The 18,691-nt window shown below is 35.8% G+C and overlaps 2 protein-coding genes across 13 annotated transcripts in view; one reads left to right on the top strand and one right to left on the bottom strand.

Moving 5' to 3' along the window:
- LOC124175206 overlaps positions 1 to 18,691 on the bottom strand; it is a 179,675-nt gene that overhangs the window by 8,662 nt on the left and 152,322 nt on the right. For 7 of the 10 annotated variants that reach the window (XM_046555210.1, XM_046555211.1, XM_046555213.1 and 4 more), the window contains one exon: positions 14,686 to 17,064. The exons of the other annotated variants lie outside the window; for them this stretch is intronic. In XM_046555210.1, the coding sequence (XP_046411166.1) occupies positions 16,976 to 17,064 (89 nt within the window). In that variant the 3' untranslated portion in view covers positions 14,686 to 16,975. Of the gene's footprint in view, positions 1 to 14,685; positions 17,065 to 18,691 lie in introns of those variants that run through there. 10 annotated transcript variants of the gene reach the window in all.
- On the top strand, positions 436 to 9,368 carry LOC124175213 (profilin). 3 transcript variants are annotated; one of them, XM_046555232.1, is made up of 3 exons: positions 436 to 729; positions 5,671 to 5,940; positions 6,829 to 9,368. In XM_046555232.1, the coding sequence occupies exons 1-2, from the start codon at positions 619 to 621 to the stop codon at positions 5,938 to 5,940; spliced, it is 381 nt and encodes a 126-aa protein (XP_046411188.1). In that variant the 5' UTR covers positions 436 to 618; the 3' UTR covers positions 6,829 to 9,368. The 3 variants fall into 3 exon arrangements, with proteins under 3 accessions (XP_046411188.1, XP_046411189.1, XP_046411187.1); XM_046555233.1 differs by having other exon boundaries at positions 6,356 to 6,858; XM_046555231.1 differs by having other exon boundaries at positions 437 to 729; positions 6,760 to 9,368.

Below are 18,691 nucleotides of genomic sequence, written 5' to 3'. Positions count from 1 at the left end.
CGGATCAGTTAGTCTACAGAAGCGCTCGGTTTTTAAAGAATGGTACGTACACATAACTTCCCTTCTGAGAAAGTCGATTTCATACGGCTATTCCGTAACATAAACGAGGCTTAACGAAACTGATGCGCCACCTGGCGTGTAGACGCGACGTGTCATGCCTGGAGGGAAGTAAGTCCGCGCAAAAAATCTAGTCCCCGGTATCGAACGTTAGGATATGAAAACCGTCCTTACAGGTGTGAATTGGTCACGAAGAGAAGCGATTTTCATACATCGATACGATAATCCAACCCCCGTGTCAGCAAATCCCGAATTGTACGGGCAAAAATCGAGGGTGAAACGAGCCGGCGGCATTGTGCTGCGGCCGCGTATGAATACAGATGTAAAAAGTACGCCGCTGGGGGACAAGGGCGTGAACGTGCGTGTGTGCGCGCATCCGAGTAAAGTGTGAGTCAGAAAGCCGCGTATCGCGACAAAGCTAGGGGAGGCCGTAGTCCGACTGCAAGGTCTGTACCGCACCAGCCAACGACAGAGTAGTCGAAGTTGAGTTTGAGTCAGTGACGGGTTGTGTCTCTCTAGTGACGTAGCGAATAGTTTTCTTTCCCCCCGTTGTGTTCAAAAATGAGCTGGCAGGATTACGTTGACAAGCAATTGCTCGCTTCGAGATGTGTTACGAAAGCAGCTATAGCTGGACACGATGGAAATCTATGGGCGAAATCGGAAGGTTTTGAAGTGAGTACAAAATTAATCCATCACATCGTTACCGCTCGTTGTCTCTCTCTCGCTCTCTCTCGTTTTTTTTTCACTCTTTTATCTCCCTCTTTCCTTCTCTCTCTCTCCACAACCGCTGCATGATCATAGCCTGCGTGCGTGTACACGACTTTTTACTATACTCTAATAACACACGCTAATATTTACTGCCGCCGCTGGTACATCTGCGTCTTATATCCTTTGGGGTTAGTCCGTACAACAGGACTAAAATGATCAGGAATAAAAAATCCCGTTCCTTCTCGACGTTTCCAATTGATTTTCATTCAATCCCATCCCGGCTATCCCGAAGGCAGACAGTTTTATTCAAATTATTCCTACATTCTTGATGAAGTAGTCATAATCGATCCGTCGCGCCTTTAACCGCGTGCGAAAGAGAAATGAAACGATCCACGACTTACTCAGGTATTTTCAAGTTATCCTCGATACATCGGAACAAAGGGTGTGGACTCGGTTCTACCAATTTATACTTTTGTTAGTAACGATGTTGCCTGAGGTTACGATTTCGCCAGATAGTTATCCGTGCCTATCCTCTACATCTCAGTTTCCTAATCGACCGTTAACCGAACGCTTTTAAGTGAAAGCCCAAGTCGTGTTCCTCGGCCGAATCGTCCTCAGAGTCAGCCGACTGCTGCTGCACTTTCCCGTAACCGAATGTCAAAATGGCGACCGCCGGCTACGTGGGATTTGTGCACGGGCGAAAGCGCGAATTATCGTTTATACGTAAAGCCGTTTCAGCAATCGATCGACGTTAATAATCATTCCATTTTTTCGTTTCATTTTCAAACGTTATTAATCAAAAGGAATATTTATTCATTAAAAACTTCCAATTTCTGGTAATCCATACCTGGTGTACGTGTTCTGTAACGCGTAGTTCTTTGTATACCGGAAAATTCCTTAGATCGATCGTTCTTCGATTCACTACTGTTATAATTACTTCCAAACATGTTAAATAATCAAATCACCGTGGTAAAGCGAACGCCTGTGCACGGCACGTGGATTATTTTTCACCATGATGATGCTGCATGGCCATGTGAATTGCATACGTGATCGAGAAGACAAGATTCGAAATAAACCTTGGGTTGGTATTTTTCTCTCTTTTTATTCCACGTTTTATTTCAACGAAAAAATCTGCCACCCTTGCGGCAGCCAAAGTCATTCCCTTTCATGTCTTTTTACCTTTTGTTTCTCTTTCTTTTTCAAACATGCATCCACCCAGGTCGCAGGATAACGTCGACTCCCGATTTCCCGCATGGCGACAGTCGGGGGGCGCCTTGAGCACCGGCCGGCCGGTTGGCTCGACGGCTCTGTAGTCGGTTGGCTAGGCTCCCGGAGCTAGTGAGCGGGATGCCAGACAAGAGATTAGGGCGACTGACTGTGTGATTCATACAACACGGTCACGACTGCACACCACTCGTCGCTCGGGTGACTCATTTTCCAGGCAGCTTACCCAGTTACCCCGGTCCTCGTATTATCACTTTCCAAGTATCTTCCGTATCGCGAAGACTTTACTCGAAATCAAAATTGTATGCTACCGGAAAATTCCCCTTTTCAGTTACAGACACTCAATTTATTATCCAACCTTGAACGTGTAGTTCGGGAAAAATTATGTGGAAAATGGGCGCATCTGTTTCCAAGGCATTAAAGCAACAAACATTTCGTGTAGACACTCTTAATTTTTTTTAACTACCGGCATTCTAGATCTGCCGTTGACCGTTACGATAAACAAGTAGGAAATTATCATTATTCTCTGCAGTGAAACAATTTTTCTTATCGATCATTTATCACTCTTGCGCGGTATACGTACCTATATGTATGTATATATTACCTACTGTACAGGTGCAATCTCAGACTGCGCGAACAATGAGATCGTTTGACTAACTGTCCTTGAACCGTATATCAGAAAACGAACTATTGTACAAAGCTGAGACTGGGATAAATTTAAAACTAAGGCGATTACGTGTACAGGTATGTCACATTTTGGTGTCATGCGCAAAAAGTAAGAAATAATATTAAAAAAATTGAACAGCATGCGCATAATTATAATTATTTTATATGTGAAGTATATTAACGTACTTGCTTTTGTCTTTGCCAAATCACATGGAGAGGACAAAAAGCTATCAATGTTGAAAAATCGCGGAAGGATAGGGACCTGGGCGGTTTTCCTCTTTCAGCGAATAGTAACAACATTGAGGAATTAAGATTACATACTTTCGCCGTATCTGTTTGATGATAAGAGAAAATAATTTAGCGCACACTTTTTTATCTGCGAAATCCGCGTCCATTAAACTGAGTATGTGTTTGTTCGATACGTTCTGCGAGGCACGTTCATGATTATTTCTACATAATTGTCTGTTAATCAGATGATTGAAAAGATTGCATTATATTTTTGAAGTTCTTTTACTACTCCATCCGCATTGAACGCGAATGCTTCTATAAAATCGATGGTAATCTTTGCAATGTATGTATCCTGCATGCATTAATAGAAGTGGTTTCCATGAGTTGTACGAAACAGGATAAAAAGATGGAACCGAATCCAATCGGCATCGTAAACGCGAAAGAAAAAACTCAGCGACTGACATCATATTGAAGATAAGAGTATAAGCGGTGGATGAGAGGACAAGGAACGTATGACGTACGTATGAAGGCGTAGAAATCGCCGAGGCTGAGTGACGAACGATACATCCTAACAGTCATTGCATATTTTGGTCTGTAATGTGCGTGTGACGCTACGCGCCTAACGACTCTGACAGTGAGATCACTTGGAAAAATGTGTACAAATTAGCTGTTCAGGTATGCCTTTTGGGTATTCGTGACTGACGTCACCTTATACCTACTAACGAGAAAGTAACAACGGTTCTTTGAAAGTGATAAATTATTCACCCGCGCGCGCCCCACACCGTCATGTTATACATGACGGAAAGTAAGTTGCGAGATTCCTGATGTCAGATGAAAAAAAAAAAAAATGACAAATCAGAAATATGAATCGAAAGAGACAATTGGTCTGAAATTCTTTTTTCTTATCCCTTTTTTTGTTTCAAACACCTATTCGCTCACGTATTTTAATTCGTATGTTAATTAATCCACATTCCCTTTGTGATGTTTTTCTATTTACGGGACGAGGAAATGAGAGACATTAGGTCGATCATAAGTTTTAATACAATTTAATAACCCAAGATTTTTCGCGCAAGTTGCGGATTAAGAAGAGACTGTATCTAAAATTAATACCATATGTGAAAATCTTACAGTTGATAAAAGTGAAGGAACTTAACTTTGTTGCAAATAGAGGGGTACCTGCGATCATTTCCGCTGGGACTGAATGTTGTTGCCTGGTGATGGCATTGATGAACCACTCGCCTGATAAATTGACAAAGACGAAAATTACGTTAAATCGGGCCTGTTATTCAAAAATTACAAATTAAAATTGACCTCTGTGATATTCGGTTCGCTGCTTCTCGCGATTCGAAGTTAGATTCGGGTGTGGGGAGTGGGGAGAAAAATACTCTGTATGCTTATTAGAAGGTGGGATGACCTATACCTAAATGTAACAGCTGATGAGCGTTCCGAGCTGACATTAATAAGCCGTATTCATATATACACGTGGAATAGGTTGTATCGTGCACCTTTGACAGATGTTACCGCACCATTATAATTCTGGCCAGATTTTTCATGGCAATCGAGAATGAAAACAAAACGCACGGTTCCCTCCTCGTATCAGTTCGAAACAGCTCTTCCTCTTCCTCTTCCTCTTCCTCTGAGTAATCGATTAATGCCGGCCTGTCTACCGTCTTTCAGTCAAGGCCAGCGGCTTACAGGGTCGAAATACACGCTGATAGTATAACAAGCGTAAATTATTACGTATAGGTATAGATGCTGCTCGGACGGCGGTCGGTTGTGGACTGATTTGTCAGACTGCTTTGACTAGATTACGATAGTTGGTGGTTCCGTTTGGCTCGTTGGATTATGTGCGCATACACACATACCTATAACGTACGAAAAATATTGCAAATTTATCGGCCGACAAGTTGCCAGCACCGTTATAACCAAGTTCAAACAAATATTGAACCACGCGATAATCGCTTTGATCATATGCCATTTTTCAATCTGTAGTTTGTAATTATTGTGCTTAAATTGTATCAATGATGTCGTTCACTTTTGGTGAATTTGGGCGCAATTGTAGATTGTTTACAATTTTCCGGTGATAAAAAGTATGATGTCAGAAATTCTAAATTCATTATCAGTAAAAGGATGAAATGTTATTTTCGTATGCGCGCGGTAGTCTGCATTCAATTCGAATGGTCGCGCTATTTTTGCATATGTGATTCTTACATCCGGAGTCGTGATTTTACTTAATAGCCTTTGATGTCTTCCGAACTCAAATTACAAGCATACTAATATGCAGTTGCAGCACAGAAATAACGAGTTAGGTATAAAATTAGGCAAATATAATTCTTGCAAAATTGTTACGTATATCGAAGTTCATTTCTCAGCACGGTGGTTGTGTTCTGACTTATTGGACATACAGAGTCTTCGACTAACGGAATAATTCGTAGTTGCGAAAATGTTAACTTTTTTCATTGGCATCGCAGTTATAATATCATGTAAATAATAATAATAATTATCATCATCATCATCGTCGTCGTCGTGGAGATATTTCCCTCATTTACTGGAGAGTATTTTTATAATACCGAATAATATATAATACCGATAACGAATCTATTGTTTCTATAAACTAAAGTATACGCGCTGTCTGATGAGATTGCTGTGATTAATTATAATTGATGGATTGCGCATTTATTTGTAATTTAAAGAATTGGTTGTAAATTCTTAAAATAGTCTGATCGGACAAACGAATAATTGTTATGAATAATGAAATTAAATGTGTATAAATTTCTTGTGTTCCAGGTGAGTAAAGACGAGCTGCTCAGGCTGGTTCAGGGCTTTGACAAACAAGACATTTTGACGTCATCGGGTGTTACCTTGGCGGGCAACAGATATATCTACTTGTCCGGTACGGACCGGGTGATCAGGGCGAAATTGAACAAGGTCGGTGTCCACTGCATGAAGACGACGCAGGCGGTTGTAGTTTCGCTATATGAAGATCCAATCCAGCCGCAACAAGCTGCCTCAGTCGTCGAGAAACTTGGCGACTACCTTGTGTCCTGTGGCTATTAGGTTCGTTGCTCTAATTAACATTTTTTTCGACGAGTGATTTTTGACAGTTATCGAAATCAAACGGAAGAAATGGCAAACATTTTTCATCAAAGTAATTAATAAACTGCAGTAGTTGATGACTCAAGTTATAAAGTATATTATAAACTCACAGTCGGGGCGTAAAGCATTCGAAAATTTGAATTGTAAAACCGAATTTTCCTTTTTGTACAGATGTGAAAATCGATTATTTCTGTCCACCGGAATATTTTCATCACATCGATTTAATACGTGCGGTTTCTATGTTGACTGAAAAATGAAAAGCAACATTTAAAATTAAATATTCAAGCGCCCTGCGAGGGTTGCTTGAATTTGTCTGTAACGTCCCTCACATGAAATAGACGTCTTTATAACACTTTGGTCGGTTATTAAATTCCAGAAACCGGAACCTGACGACTGGCGTCAGCTGTTCGCTCTATACGGATCTAGTTCTGCAATTTCTGTCAAATCAGCAGTGACGCGAGACACTTTAGATTTACGCGATGCACTTTATACTTAATGCAATAACGAAAAGAAATATAAATTGTGTTAGATTTTAGTTCCAACAGTTATAAACTAAAAGAACGCACACGACAATGATACAAATCAATTTCTTAAACTTACTTATAGTCGTCGGATAAACTCGCTAAATAAATTCACGCAATGCATAATTTCTTTCTTCAGTTTTATACGTATGTTGCATTGTAAGATATTACAAGGAAAAAGAAAAACGCAGAAAAAAACACCGATGAAACGTATGAGAAAATTTGTTGTATGTGTTTTTTTTTTGGTTTTATGTTTCAGTAACCTCTGGGACCCCAACAAAATATCTAATATTAATAATAATGATACGGTCGATTATTTTAATGACAGTGAATGAGATGCGCCAAAAGCCGTATGGTCCGCCACGAGACTGCTGCCCAGTCTGCCTCTTGATGTGACGAACAAACAGCGAGAAAAACAGCGCGAGAAAGGGGAAAAAAAAAAAATCTAAGAAGAAGAAAAAGAAGAAAAATGAGTAGGAAAAAAGATGCTGCATTACGAACTGATAGCCAAAATAATAATATTAATATTAATAATAATAATAATGATGATGATGGAAAAAAAGTTTTTAATAAATAAATGATAAAAAAAAATATGTAGAATAAAAAAAAATGCATCGCGAGTAATTTGCGTTAGCGAGTAATTACATTTTGGAGAAATATTGACGTACGCAAGCACACACGTGTCCGCGTCTGCTGCGGTATTCGGTGATTACTGTAGAAAACGTTAGGAGAAGAAGAGTCGAAGTCCCGAAATGGAAAGAGTAAAGAAAAAATTAAATGAAATGAATATGAATATCGTGTTAAGCTTGCCCTTGTTTGTATACTCCACACACCGACACATCCGGATCAAATGTCAAGCAGCAAAAGTTTATACATACCTATATAACAACACACGTATAAATGAATAAATAAATAAATGTATACTGAAACAGAAGAAGTAACAAGAACAGAAATCAATTTACCATCACTGCAATAATATTGCGACAGAATATGATGAGACACACACGACTGATTAACCGTAACCCCTTTCCCCATCCGGCCTCTTCGTATTATACACGTATAAGGTGGCAAATAATAATATCCACAGGTTTATACACGAAACTCGTAACTTTACACGTGTAAGCGGCGCTTGTTTGTTGCTTTTCATTATATATATATATATATATATATATATATATATATATACGCGTACGAATGAAGTTTAAATGCACAACGCAGAGACGAGAGAAAAGTTCTGCAATACAAATCTCCATTGCCGAGAGACATGTGCGCACTTACTTAAAATCCATACTCCGAATTTCATCCGTCTACTCCATCATTAAATAAAGTAACTAACAATCGCATACAGCTAAATCATCAATTTTACACCGCCTGTATTTTGTGCGTACGGCGCTTTTTTGCTAACCACATACACACACCTTAATTATAAACCTAATAATAACAATAATGATAAGTTAATGATGATAATAATAACAGTAATAACGACGATATTGAATAATGGTAATAATAATAATAATAATAATAATAATAATAATAATAATGTATTGCAGTCAGTCCGATAGAGTAGAGGATACGGAAAGAGAGAAAGAGAGAGCGAATGTAAAGTGAATCGGGCGACTCGGTTAAAGGTACGTCCAATCCTGAATCCGTTTCCGCCGTTTCATCACCAATATCATCTGTTCCTCTCCTTCGATGGTTTAATCATATTTGTTTATTTATTTATTTTTTTTTTTTTGGGTAAGCGCTTTCGGATGCTTCAAAGTGATTATTACTATCATTATTATTATTATTATTAATAATAATTTTGATTTTATTACTACTATTATGATCGATATTTTATAATTATTCCATTATTATCATTATTAAGAAGGTTACAGATATGCTTGTGCGATGGTTCTTTTAATATATACAATAGAATGAATTTCACCAAGAGCGTTATCGCGGCGCGGTAAGAGAGGATGTTGCGCAACGGGGATAAGCTTTGCGTGTGATTGTGGTTATTTTTGTTATTTATAACTTTTAATTTTAATTTTTAATCTTTAACTTTCAACTTTTCTTTAAATGTTCAATTTTATATAGATGAAAGAAAAGTAGAAGGAAAGAAATGAACAAAACTGACAATATGAGGCAGAAATTTACAAAGGAAACTGTTAATTATCAAACGAAAGAAAAGTGTCAAAGAGCTGCGCGCTATCCGATCGTGTCACGTGTGCGTATGTATGTGCATCCAGAGCGTCTTGTGTGGTCTTAAGAAAGGGTGGCGCGAAACAAGATAGACTGCGGAGATATTTTAAAATCTGCGCCGAGCGTGTAATAAAACAATGCTTATACGTATCCACGCTTTGATGTAGGGTTGCGAATGAGAAGCGATCGGACATAAGAGAAATTACGTCTTCGGAGTAAAGGGTAAGGGCAGGGAAGGCGAGCGAGCTTATTTTTAAGCTTGTTCGGAAAATCAATAAGTATATTATTATTCTCAAATGCTGAAATGAAAATAATTTCACACGTATAAATTTTTTCACCCTAACCCTTGCAGCTTCGCTAAACCTCTCTTCACGCCTGCAATGCTTTGTTCTTTCTCTTCTCCTTTCTTCTTTTCTTCGTTTATTTCGTTCTTTCTTTCCCTCGAGCTGAACACGTAGTAGGGGGTTTTGGTATGTTATATACATATATTGTAATAATAATAATAACAATAATAATAATTGATTATAAATATACGAATCATTATGTATGTATAACAATGCCTCACTGCACTCTGTTTGTTTGATACGGTAAGCAAGAGGAGCAGCAGTACATTAGCGGTGAGAAAAATGAAAAATGAAAAAAAAAAAAGGAATAACATCAAAGCAGCAGCAGCAGCAGCAGTAGCACCTCAACTATTATGTAACGATTTTTATTGATAATTGCTAATTAATGATAAATAAAAATAATTAATGATTGATGATTGATAATACAAGGATTAATGAATGGAGAATAAAATTCAAGTAATTGTATAACTCTCGTTGTCAGGCAACCATTATTTGTCCCTTCGGATGCGCAATCTGTGTCTTGAACTTAAAACGTGGATATTAGATATATTAGCTTTGTAAAACGTATAATTCCTTTTAAGCGTAGTGTTATTTCTTTTTTTTTTTCTTCTTTTTTTTCTATTTCCTCGATTTGCATACATCAAAATTAAGAATGTGTTAAGAATAATAATAATAATAATAATAATAATAAATTTGTATAAAGTGGTGTACATGCGTGTGTTCATCATTCGATTCAATCCCCAGTTTCTTTTACTTTTTATCCTTGGGTAGAATAACAAAAGACTGAGATTGAAGGAGCAAGTCAGCGAAAATTCCGATTGCAAACTAGAACTCGGGGAAAATAGAGCGATTTTGGTTTCAATTTGTGGCGAATGTTTGAACAAAGAGTTATATTTGATTTTCAGTCATGGCCATTTTGGCAATCATGAATAATATTGTTTCTTATGTTACTTGTTCCGTTAGACAAAATCATTTGCATATTCCCTGAAATGTTGGAAGTACGAAGCTAAATTTTGACTCGCTTTATTTTTTCGCAACCCGGACTAATGCTTCCGACGAATATCGTTGAAAGTATTCTGCTAATCAGACAAACACTGCGCGAAAACGTTTTTAATTTTCATATGTCAAGTAGAACTATGATGAAAAAGTTTTCACTTCACCGTGAGATGTATAATTGGTTCCCGATAATGGGGAAATGACTTGCTCCTATAGAACACAATCGACCTACGATAATACAACTCGAAGGTAAGTATCTGTAGTTTATCGTGGATTATTATTTGTCAAACTACGAAAATATTGGTGAATATTTATTTTAACGTGGCAAAAAAAATTGATCGGTCAGCGAATATCATCGACGGTTTGATGCTGTACGGATTTAATGTACATACGTACCTCATTTCACGATCGGCACACTGAGATCATTGACCGATTTTAGAACGGGTAAACCGGTTATATACTAGGTATACGCATAGGCATACGTACGTATGTGTAAATACTTATATAGGTTTTGTCTCGTCATATCGACTTCAATCGAGCTTGGCGCAGCCTTCTTTCAGACCAATCCGTGAAATTTAATATCGCAACGTTTACGGAACGATATAAAAGAACTGTTTTTTTAGATTTCCTAAAATTTATTCCAATTCATCGGTCGCGAGAAATTCATGGTGGTTACAGAGAAATCAACGAATGCAACAATTTCTGATAAAACTACCTAATCGTCGTAAGATTCAGAAATGAGAATATGAGTTTCACTTCGATTGTAAGGCTCTCGTAACTTTTCACGAAAGAGAATTCTCGTGCAATGAACGGGGGACTGATTTTCACAGAGAGTTAGTTGCACATGCACCGATTATTCTCAAAATGACACGATGTTTGACAAAATTTTCAAACTTTACAGATAACCAAGAATTTCACATCCGACAGAGTATCATTTGAAACAAGTCTCTCGATCTCGTTGATTGGTAAAAATAACAAGAAAAGAAATAAGGATCAAATCAAACACGAATAATTTTCATTCAAAAATCCGAAAAAATATTTATCAATAATTCGAGGAATTTTGATGTGTCGTGCGAGTATCTGTAAGCATACAACGAATTAATTCCTTCATAGATTATTGATTTATTTATTTTATTTTTGTTTCATTCTTATAAAATATCTATGCAGCATTTTAACGGCTCTACTACGGTAGGTATACAAAATTGCATAATGTGCGTATGTATTTTTTTAAATGTCTTTTCTTTGTTAATAAAGTAGTATAATGAATCTATATATCGTCTGATTGTGTGTCTGCAGTGAATTATTATAATAATACGTATTTATGCACGTGTGTTATTACATAACTACCTAGATTTTGATGATAGAAAGTGTTATTATTTTAGTGTTAATACTTTGTCCCTAAACACCAAATATACATGCAAAAGTCTAGGTCCTACTTTTATAACAATTGATTGAGTTAACGATAATTATCAGTTATTAATATTAATATTATTATTATCATTATCGTTATAATTATTATCTTGACTATTACCTCGTGGGAACTTAAAAATTGCAATCTACAAACTCGTTCGTCTTCTGTCCCGTACCTATAAAGTTACTTACGCCCAACGTATAATACTATACAACATTATATAATTATCAATGTTACTGTTATCATAATATTAGACAATAATTATACACATATATTTCTTCTTTTTTTTTTTTTTTTTTTCACCTCCGATTCACAAACTCACTTGGGCAGTAGTAAAAACGGTGCTAAACATATTGATATACACGTGATGTAGTATGGCATATGAATTGTTTTTAGTTGTTCACTTCTCCCTTATATTTTTAAACTAGATCATTCGTTTTTTTTTCAAATTAATCTCTTTATCCGATGGATAATTTATTTTTAAATTCGAAGAAACGCAGCTATGCGCCCAAATTCACGAAACGCCGCAGCATATTTTCAATTTTTACGTTTTGTTATACTAAAGTTTGAAACTATTCGATGGTTGTTCGTTCGCGAGTTTGGGCACACGGTTTAATTTTTATTCTTTACGTCGTGCAAAGTAATTTTGTTTTTCTTCGAATTGTAAACAATGATTACACAAACTATTTTCGCATAATATTAAATATACATTAGAGTGGTTATCGCGTGGTTTGTAAATGCCGATGATAAAGTTTAGCTACATGTGTGAAAAAAATTATTCGAATAACTTCGAAAATAAATTGTATGCATTCTATATTACAACCATAAATACCTAGGATCTATAATAATTAAGATTTTTTATGCAAGTATATCGTGTCAAGAATCATTGTGAATGATTTTCTTTCGTTTTTCCCCCCTCTCATCTAATGTTTTTTTCTTTATTTATTTATTTTTTTCATTTGATCTACAACCTGAGGCTGAAACGGTGTTTAGTATCTAGGAAGAATTATAGATGATGTCTATAGGTTATTCTAATGTATGATACGTGGATTAAATATATAGTATTTATTTATAAGGCATGTAGTGAAGGTGATTTTGAATTGGCTACTATTTGAGGTATTCTATATACTATAACACGACGATTGTGATTTTTTAAATAGGTAACAAGAATGAGCTCAATAAAATTTCTCTCTCTTTTGCTATCGTGTCGCCTGAAATCGGAGCAGCGTTTTTCAATGACAATTTTCCCCCCTGAAAATAAACAAGTCGTTTTTCAAGTTGTTGCTATTATTTTCTCTCTTCGCGTTTCGGCAGCCTTTAGCATGTGTGTAATATTAAACTTTGCTTCTTGTTTTGTTTCTTTGGATTTCATTTGGAAATTTGAATAGATGACAAAACTTCGCGAAAAATTCTATACTGTAATTCAATCTTAATAGAATACACGCAGCATATAAGTATACAATTCTTAAATGAAAATCTTTCGGCGTATTATGCAATTCACGTTGTACTTATTTGCATTTATATACTCGACTGAAGTTTACTCTAAAACTGATGTATCGATCTAGTACATCGTCAAAGTTGTAAGAGCTACTCCTCCAGTTTCCGGATAATTATCTCATTGTTGACAAAAAATAGTAAACTCGAAAAACTATTTAATCGTAATGCCCATTGGATAAATTCAACTGAATTTGGATTTAAAAAAGAACTTAATAAAGCATAACAGTAATTATAACGATTGGAATTAATTGAATGAAGTAAGAGTTGGCTAGCAACAACAATAGCGAAAAATGAACAAAAATAATATTATAATACTAATAGAATAAGTGTCAATAATTCATAAAAATAACTTTGGTATTTAGCTATTTACCTTGAATGTATAATGTTTAATTCCGAGACAGTATATTCGCAATTAGTGGAAGTAACGAATGTTACGAAAGTAAGCGTTGTGTTAATGAAAGTACGTGGCGCAGTACAGATTAAAATTTCAAAGCTGTTTTCAGGTTGACTACACAGTGAGTAGATTATGAGTTTGCGAAGTGCGCGGTAATTTATGAAAAAATTAAAAAAAAAAAAAATACAAATATAACAACACATTTATTCTCATACGCGCGTAAAATATAAAATTGATCATTTGGAATTTTAGAAAATAGGTGGGTATATTTCACGTATTTCAATTGTTCGAAGTTCGTAATAACGTAATATGAATTGTAATATACGAAGTCTAATCTTCATCACGGTTGTTTTACTGCATTCGACCAATTAAAACGAAAATAATATAATATTACTGCGCGAAAGTTATGTATTGATGTGGATGCATGAAGAAAATTGAAGAGAAAGAAAAAAAAAAAACAAACCAAAATTGAGAAATCGGGTCAAGGAATTATATACACAGATAATAAATTACCATAAACGGGACGACGGAATGTTCAGATGATAATAATAGATAAATGTATTGCGGTAAAAGTGTATGTATAATGTAACATACACACGTAATTCGCGGTTAACATTTTGCAATGAGCGCGGTATAAATAACTAGACAAAATCGTAACTTACCTCCTATATACATACATATAATGCGTGGATGTGAAATTTTTCCGAATTATACATATCACGTGTTACATGTGACCGGTAATTTAATTTCGTTTGAAATGTCTGACGAGAAATGATCCGGTAAAACAATTTCTATACTTAAATAAAAAAAAAAAAGAAGGGATTTGAATTATCCGTTGTACACACGGCAAAAACAGAAAAAATGACACCAACTGGTTTCGTATAATTCTGAAACACTCCGCAGCGTACATGCATTATACGTACACATATAATATGCACACATGTCTTATACGTATATATCGATTATCGATTAGTATTTGGTATTTAATATTTAATATTCAATGGTTTTTAGTATTCAAATTTGTATGTGTAATATGTGTATATGTATGGTATGTAAATAAATATACCTACGATTTAGATTTTAGCGCGCGTGCTAAAGATATCAAGGTGATTGGTGCCAGCGTCACACCACCACCTCTATTCGTTCCTTCAGCAGTGCAGAGCCTATGTCAATGATTTAATGCAACATGATATACATCTCCTCAATACGCTCATACGAGCAATTTCACGAGCGTATGTATAATAGATAATCGATTAATTCAGCAATTAATTCATTAAATCTATATTAAGTATGTCGTATGTAACGTTGTAACTTTAAATCTCGCACGTCATTGTATCGTTATATTTCATTGCGTTATACTGAATATTGTATTATAATTTATTATATAATGTACCATATTGTTCATTAGTAATATTACAACATGTTAATGATTCTATCAACTTATATATCATAATAATATCAATATAGATATATATTATCGTTAATAACGCTCTCTTCATTCGTCCATATTCGTGTATATATATATTAAATATTTCACGTATTCTACGTATAATATATATATATATATATGTATGTATGTATATATGTATATATATATATATACATATATATATACATTCACATATTATACGCGTCTATATCTCCGTTAAACGTATCCTATACAAATATATATATAATACACCGCAAGTATATATTCACTTGTACGAGTTATTAATTACAAAGAAAGAAAAAAAAATACGAAAATGAATAGAAATATCTTAGAAGAAATTTGGATTAGATTCTTTGCGAAAATTTCACCGCAACTTAGAGTGATTCAGAATCATTTTACACCAACTTTTTACTAGGTTCACTTAGACGGTGAGTGTTGAGGAAAAAAGGTATTACACAACGGAAAACATTAAGTTGAAATTTGTATTAATACTTTTTTCCATCACACCGTATAATTTTTAGATCATTCGTTTACTTTATTTTATTACAGTTTGAGAAAAAAAAAAAAAAGAAAGAAACGAGAATTCATTTATTCGTCAAAATCGGTCGATCAATTACCTGATCCAACTTTTTTTCTTCTCTAGCATGGTAACGATCTTTAATACGTGCGACATTTTTGTAGAAATTGTCGCAATCTTGTTAAATCTTTCGGTTTGTATACACGAAAAAGAAGGGGAGAAAAAACTGCAGTACATCGTGATTTAATATACAACATTATAACGCACTCGCGACATTTTATGCAAATGCGATATTAAATTCGATTTGCGTCAGTATAATTATGTAAGAAGGTGATTACTAACTTTGCAGTTTAGAACACTTTCAATTTTTTCTATTTCATCACATTACCATAGATACAATATATAATTCGGTATAGCGTTAATACTCACGTAAATGAAAACAAAATGTCATCCCAAAAGACAAAAATCTTTCCTTCACCCCCCCCCCGAATAAGATAGCTCGGCATAAAAACCTTTGGCAATTCTAACTTTTCCTTTCATATTCTTCAAGCTTCGAATGATAAGATAGATTTCGAAGTTTTAACAATCATTAAATCTTTCAAATCCTTAATAATATCCAGCAGTAGGATTATTACGTAAAATCGAAGTCAAGCGGATAAACAAACGACGAAAATATCGAAACAGTGTTGTATAATATAAAAAATCGTATCGATTCGTAAGATATTTGACGTTTGTTCGTGGTATAAAAAGGTATAAAAAAAACTCCCGTTCACTTGCACCGTTCGTCGTTTAGGGAACAACAAGAATGCAATACGATATTTGTAAATTTCGCATATTTTGAGCCGATCTAATGATAAGTACAGATGGATCGATGGCGAGATAATAGAAGAGAAACGAAACTCAACATTTGTATCCACCGTATCTTGAAGAAGGTCCGATGTATAGACACCTTGCAAGTCACGTCAGTTTAAGATCGATCGAGTGCCTCCCTCATTTGTCCGAATAATGCGATGTAGGTGTTTACAAGAAACTTCCTACGAGTAACGGAGGAGCTAGGAAATTTGAAAGGCTGAAAGACGATTGCCAAAGTATATTATACGTAAAGTCGAGGAACCGGCTTACATTCGCAGACGCGATAAAAACCTAAATAAAACCTTTCTCCGCAATCGCGTTCTTCGCGGGGACAAAAACAGGTACATTACTTTCGCGTTAGAAAAAGCACGATAAATTATTCCTATTACCACCACGGCGCTCTTCTCTCTGACAAGAATTTAAAAATAAGAAGAAATAAAACAAACAACAATAGCCCTTACCAATACCGCGTGACGGTACAAAATTGTTGTTGAAATTTGACGAAAGGGTGACATTTCGCTAAACTTGTGTTTCCGCGACGAGATGGGACACAATTTCAACGACAACAACAATAATAATGATGGTTATAATAATAACAACAACGGTAATTATGACAATAAGAAATACCGTGGAATTATCGCGGGAAATAATAAATTGGGCAACGTTTTTCATTCGAATCTTCTCGCCGCAATTCTCCTCTATGCCAGAGAGAAATTCTTTCCCCTTTACTGTACGATACAACAGCACGGATTCGAGAGAGTAGTCGAGGTATTGGCGACGTGTCCACTGCCGCGATGGTGATGATGAAGATTATTATTGGTTTGACGGCTCGTCAACCGGCCGCACCTGGGCTATTGGTTTTCAAGAGAATAATGCCTCGAACGTTTCCAGAAGCTTTTGAAAAAGCCTTTCTTTTTCGGCGCGTCGCTACTTTCGCCCCCTGGAACAAAGAAAGGGAAGAAAAAAAAGATGATAACAATCACACGCTTCAGGTTATAACGAGGACAATTATCGTCGACGAGGATCGATCGCCAGACGTGAGGATTCGAAACTTTGAAACACTCCAGTGCGGTAATCTATCAGAATTGTTCCAACTAGCGAGAAGAGCAAATAATAAAAAAAAAAAGAAACTTGTTTCGTTTCATTGATAATAATCATTTATTTCCGACAATCGTTATTTAACTGTAAATATTAATACTCACAATCGGTGTCCGTCAAATTCGGAGATGATTAATTTTTCTCGCCAGTTCTCTGCGAGATTAAGTCTTTCTAATGGGATATTTAAACTACAATCGAATCTGTGTATTTTTCGTATTTTTCGTTATTACCGGTATGAGAAACTGGACTAGAAATTTTTCTGATTAAATGTGAAAAATTCTCCGACAGGAGTTTGTTCAAAATTGCAGCATCAGAGAATGAAAGCTCCGTGTAACGAAATTGCAGGGTGTGTGTGTTCGTGTGTGTGTGTCTATAGCCATCAAGTTCCTCCCTTCCGGTTTCGCGACACCTAAACGTACAGGCATAAGTACGTTTGTGTGCAAATTTACCTGCCAGTGTGTAAGTATCGGATCAATACGCCTATAGGTTGTAGTCTCTTGTGTATATAGGTGGCCGCACGGTATATGTATACGTATACCTATAGTGAGTGGGTAGGCAGTCTGAGCAGCCCTTGCGTCAAATTATCTCGTTTAAAAAGAAAGAAAGAAAGAAAGAAAGAAATAAAGAAAGAAAGAGGTAGCGCAACTAAAGCGAGGTCCACTTCTCCCTTGAATGCATCTTTCCCCGACTCGAATATTTAAGCTTATTTCCCTTCCTCGTTATACTTTTTTACAGCCGTTCTTTACGTTCCTACGTTAATGAGGTACGACGATATTTTCACCAAGGCAGCGACCATTCAACGTCTCCGTGTGTTCGGAAATCGCGTTGCAGAGAGACTTGCATTTTTTCTTTTCTTGCCAGAGAGGCAAGGTAATTTACGCCGGTACATTCTTGTGATAAAGTAATTTTCTAATCTACTACGATTTCGGACTTTCGTCTTACGTGAAAAAAAACTGCGCGTGTATTGTTACGCTAATTGAGAACTGGCGTAGCGATAATTTCTACACACAAGTACGAGTATGTAAACGGTTACAATCTACACCATGACCGCAGGAAAATATCATATCTTATCGTATAAGGAAAACCACCGGTTTCCTTGGATGTGGTAAAAAAAATACTTTCCCTTCATCCTTGCAGCTCTTATATAATTGCAAAGAACCGTCTCCTAGTTTTTAAAACCACCTATTGAGAAACGGCGAACAGTCCAGCCGCAGGAAGAAGTTACCACCGGATATGAGTGGTCAGTTAGAAAAAAAAAAAAAAAAAAAAATTGCCTTCCCGACGGTTTTGTTACTATTAAATGCAATAATCTGAAATTTTTCGTTTCAAATCGAATTTGTATTGAAAATGTGTTTTATTCTTTTTTGTAACTTTTTCGTAATAGTAGGCGTAATATAAAAAATCAAACGAAAATCGTCGAATAGTCTAAACTTTAAAAGTCCGCAATTTTTAGCATTAACAGCATAGAG

The sequence above is a fragment of the Neodiprion fabricii genome, chromosome 2, assembly GCF_021155785.1.
Source record: "Neodiprion fabricii isolate iyNeoFabr1 chromosome 2, iyNeoFabr1.1, whole genome shotgun sequence".
Lineage (NCBI taxonomy): Eukaryota > Metazoa > Arthropoda > Insecta > Hymenoptera > Diprionidae > Neodiprion > Neodiprion fabricii.
This window is presented reverse-complemented; position numbering and strand designations above follow the sequence as displayed.

Coding starts and splice junctions, on each gene's coding strand:
- LOC124175213 (XM_046555232.1), top strand. CDS start 619: ATGAGCTGGCAGGATTACGTTGACAAGCAATTGCTCGCTTCGAGATGT. Junction 730..5,670: donor CGAAATCGGAAGGTTTTGAA/GTGAGTACAAAA, acceptor CTTGTGTTCCAG/GTGAGTAAAGACGAGCTGCT.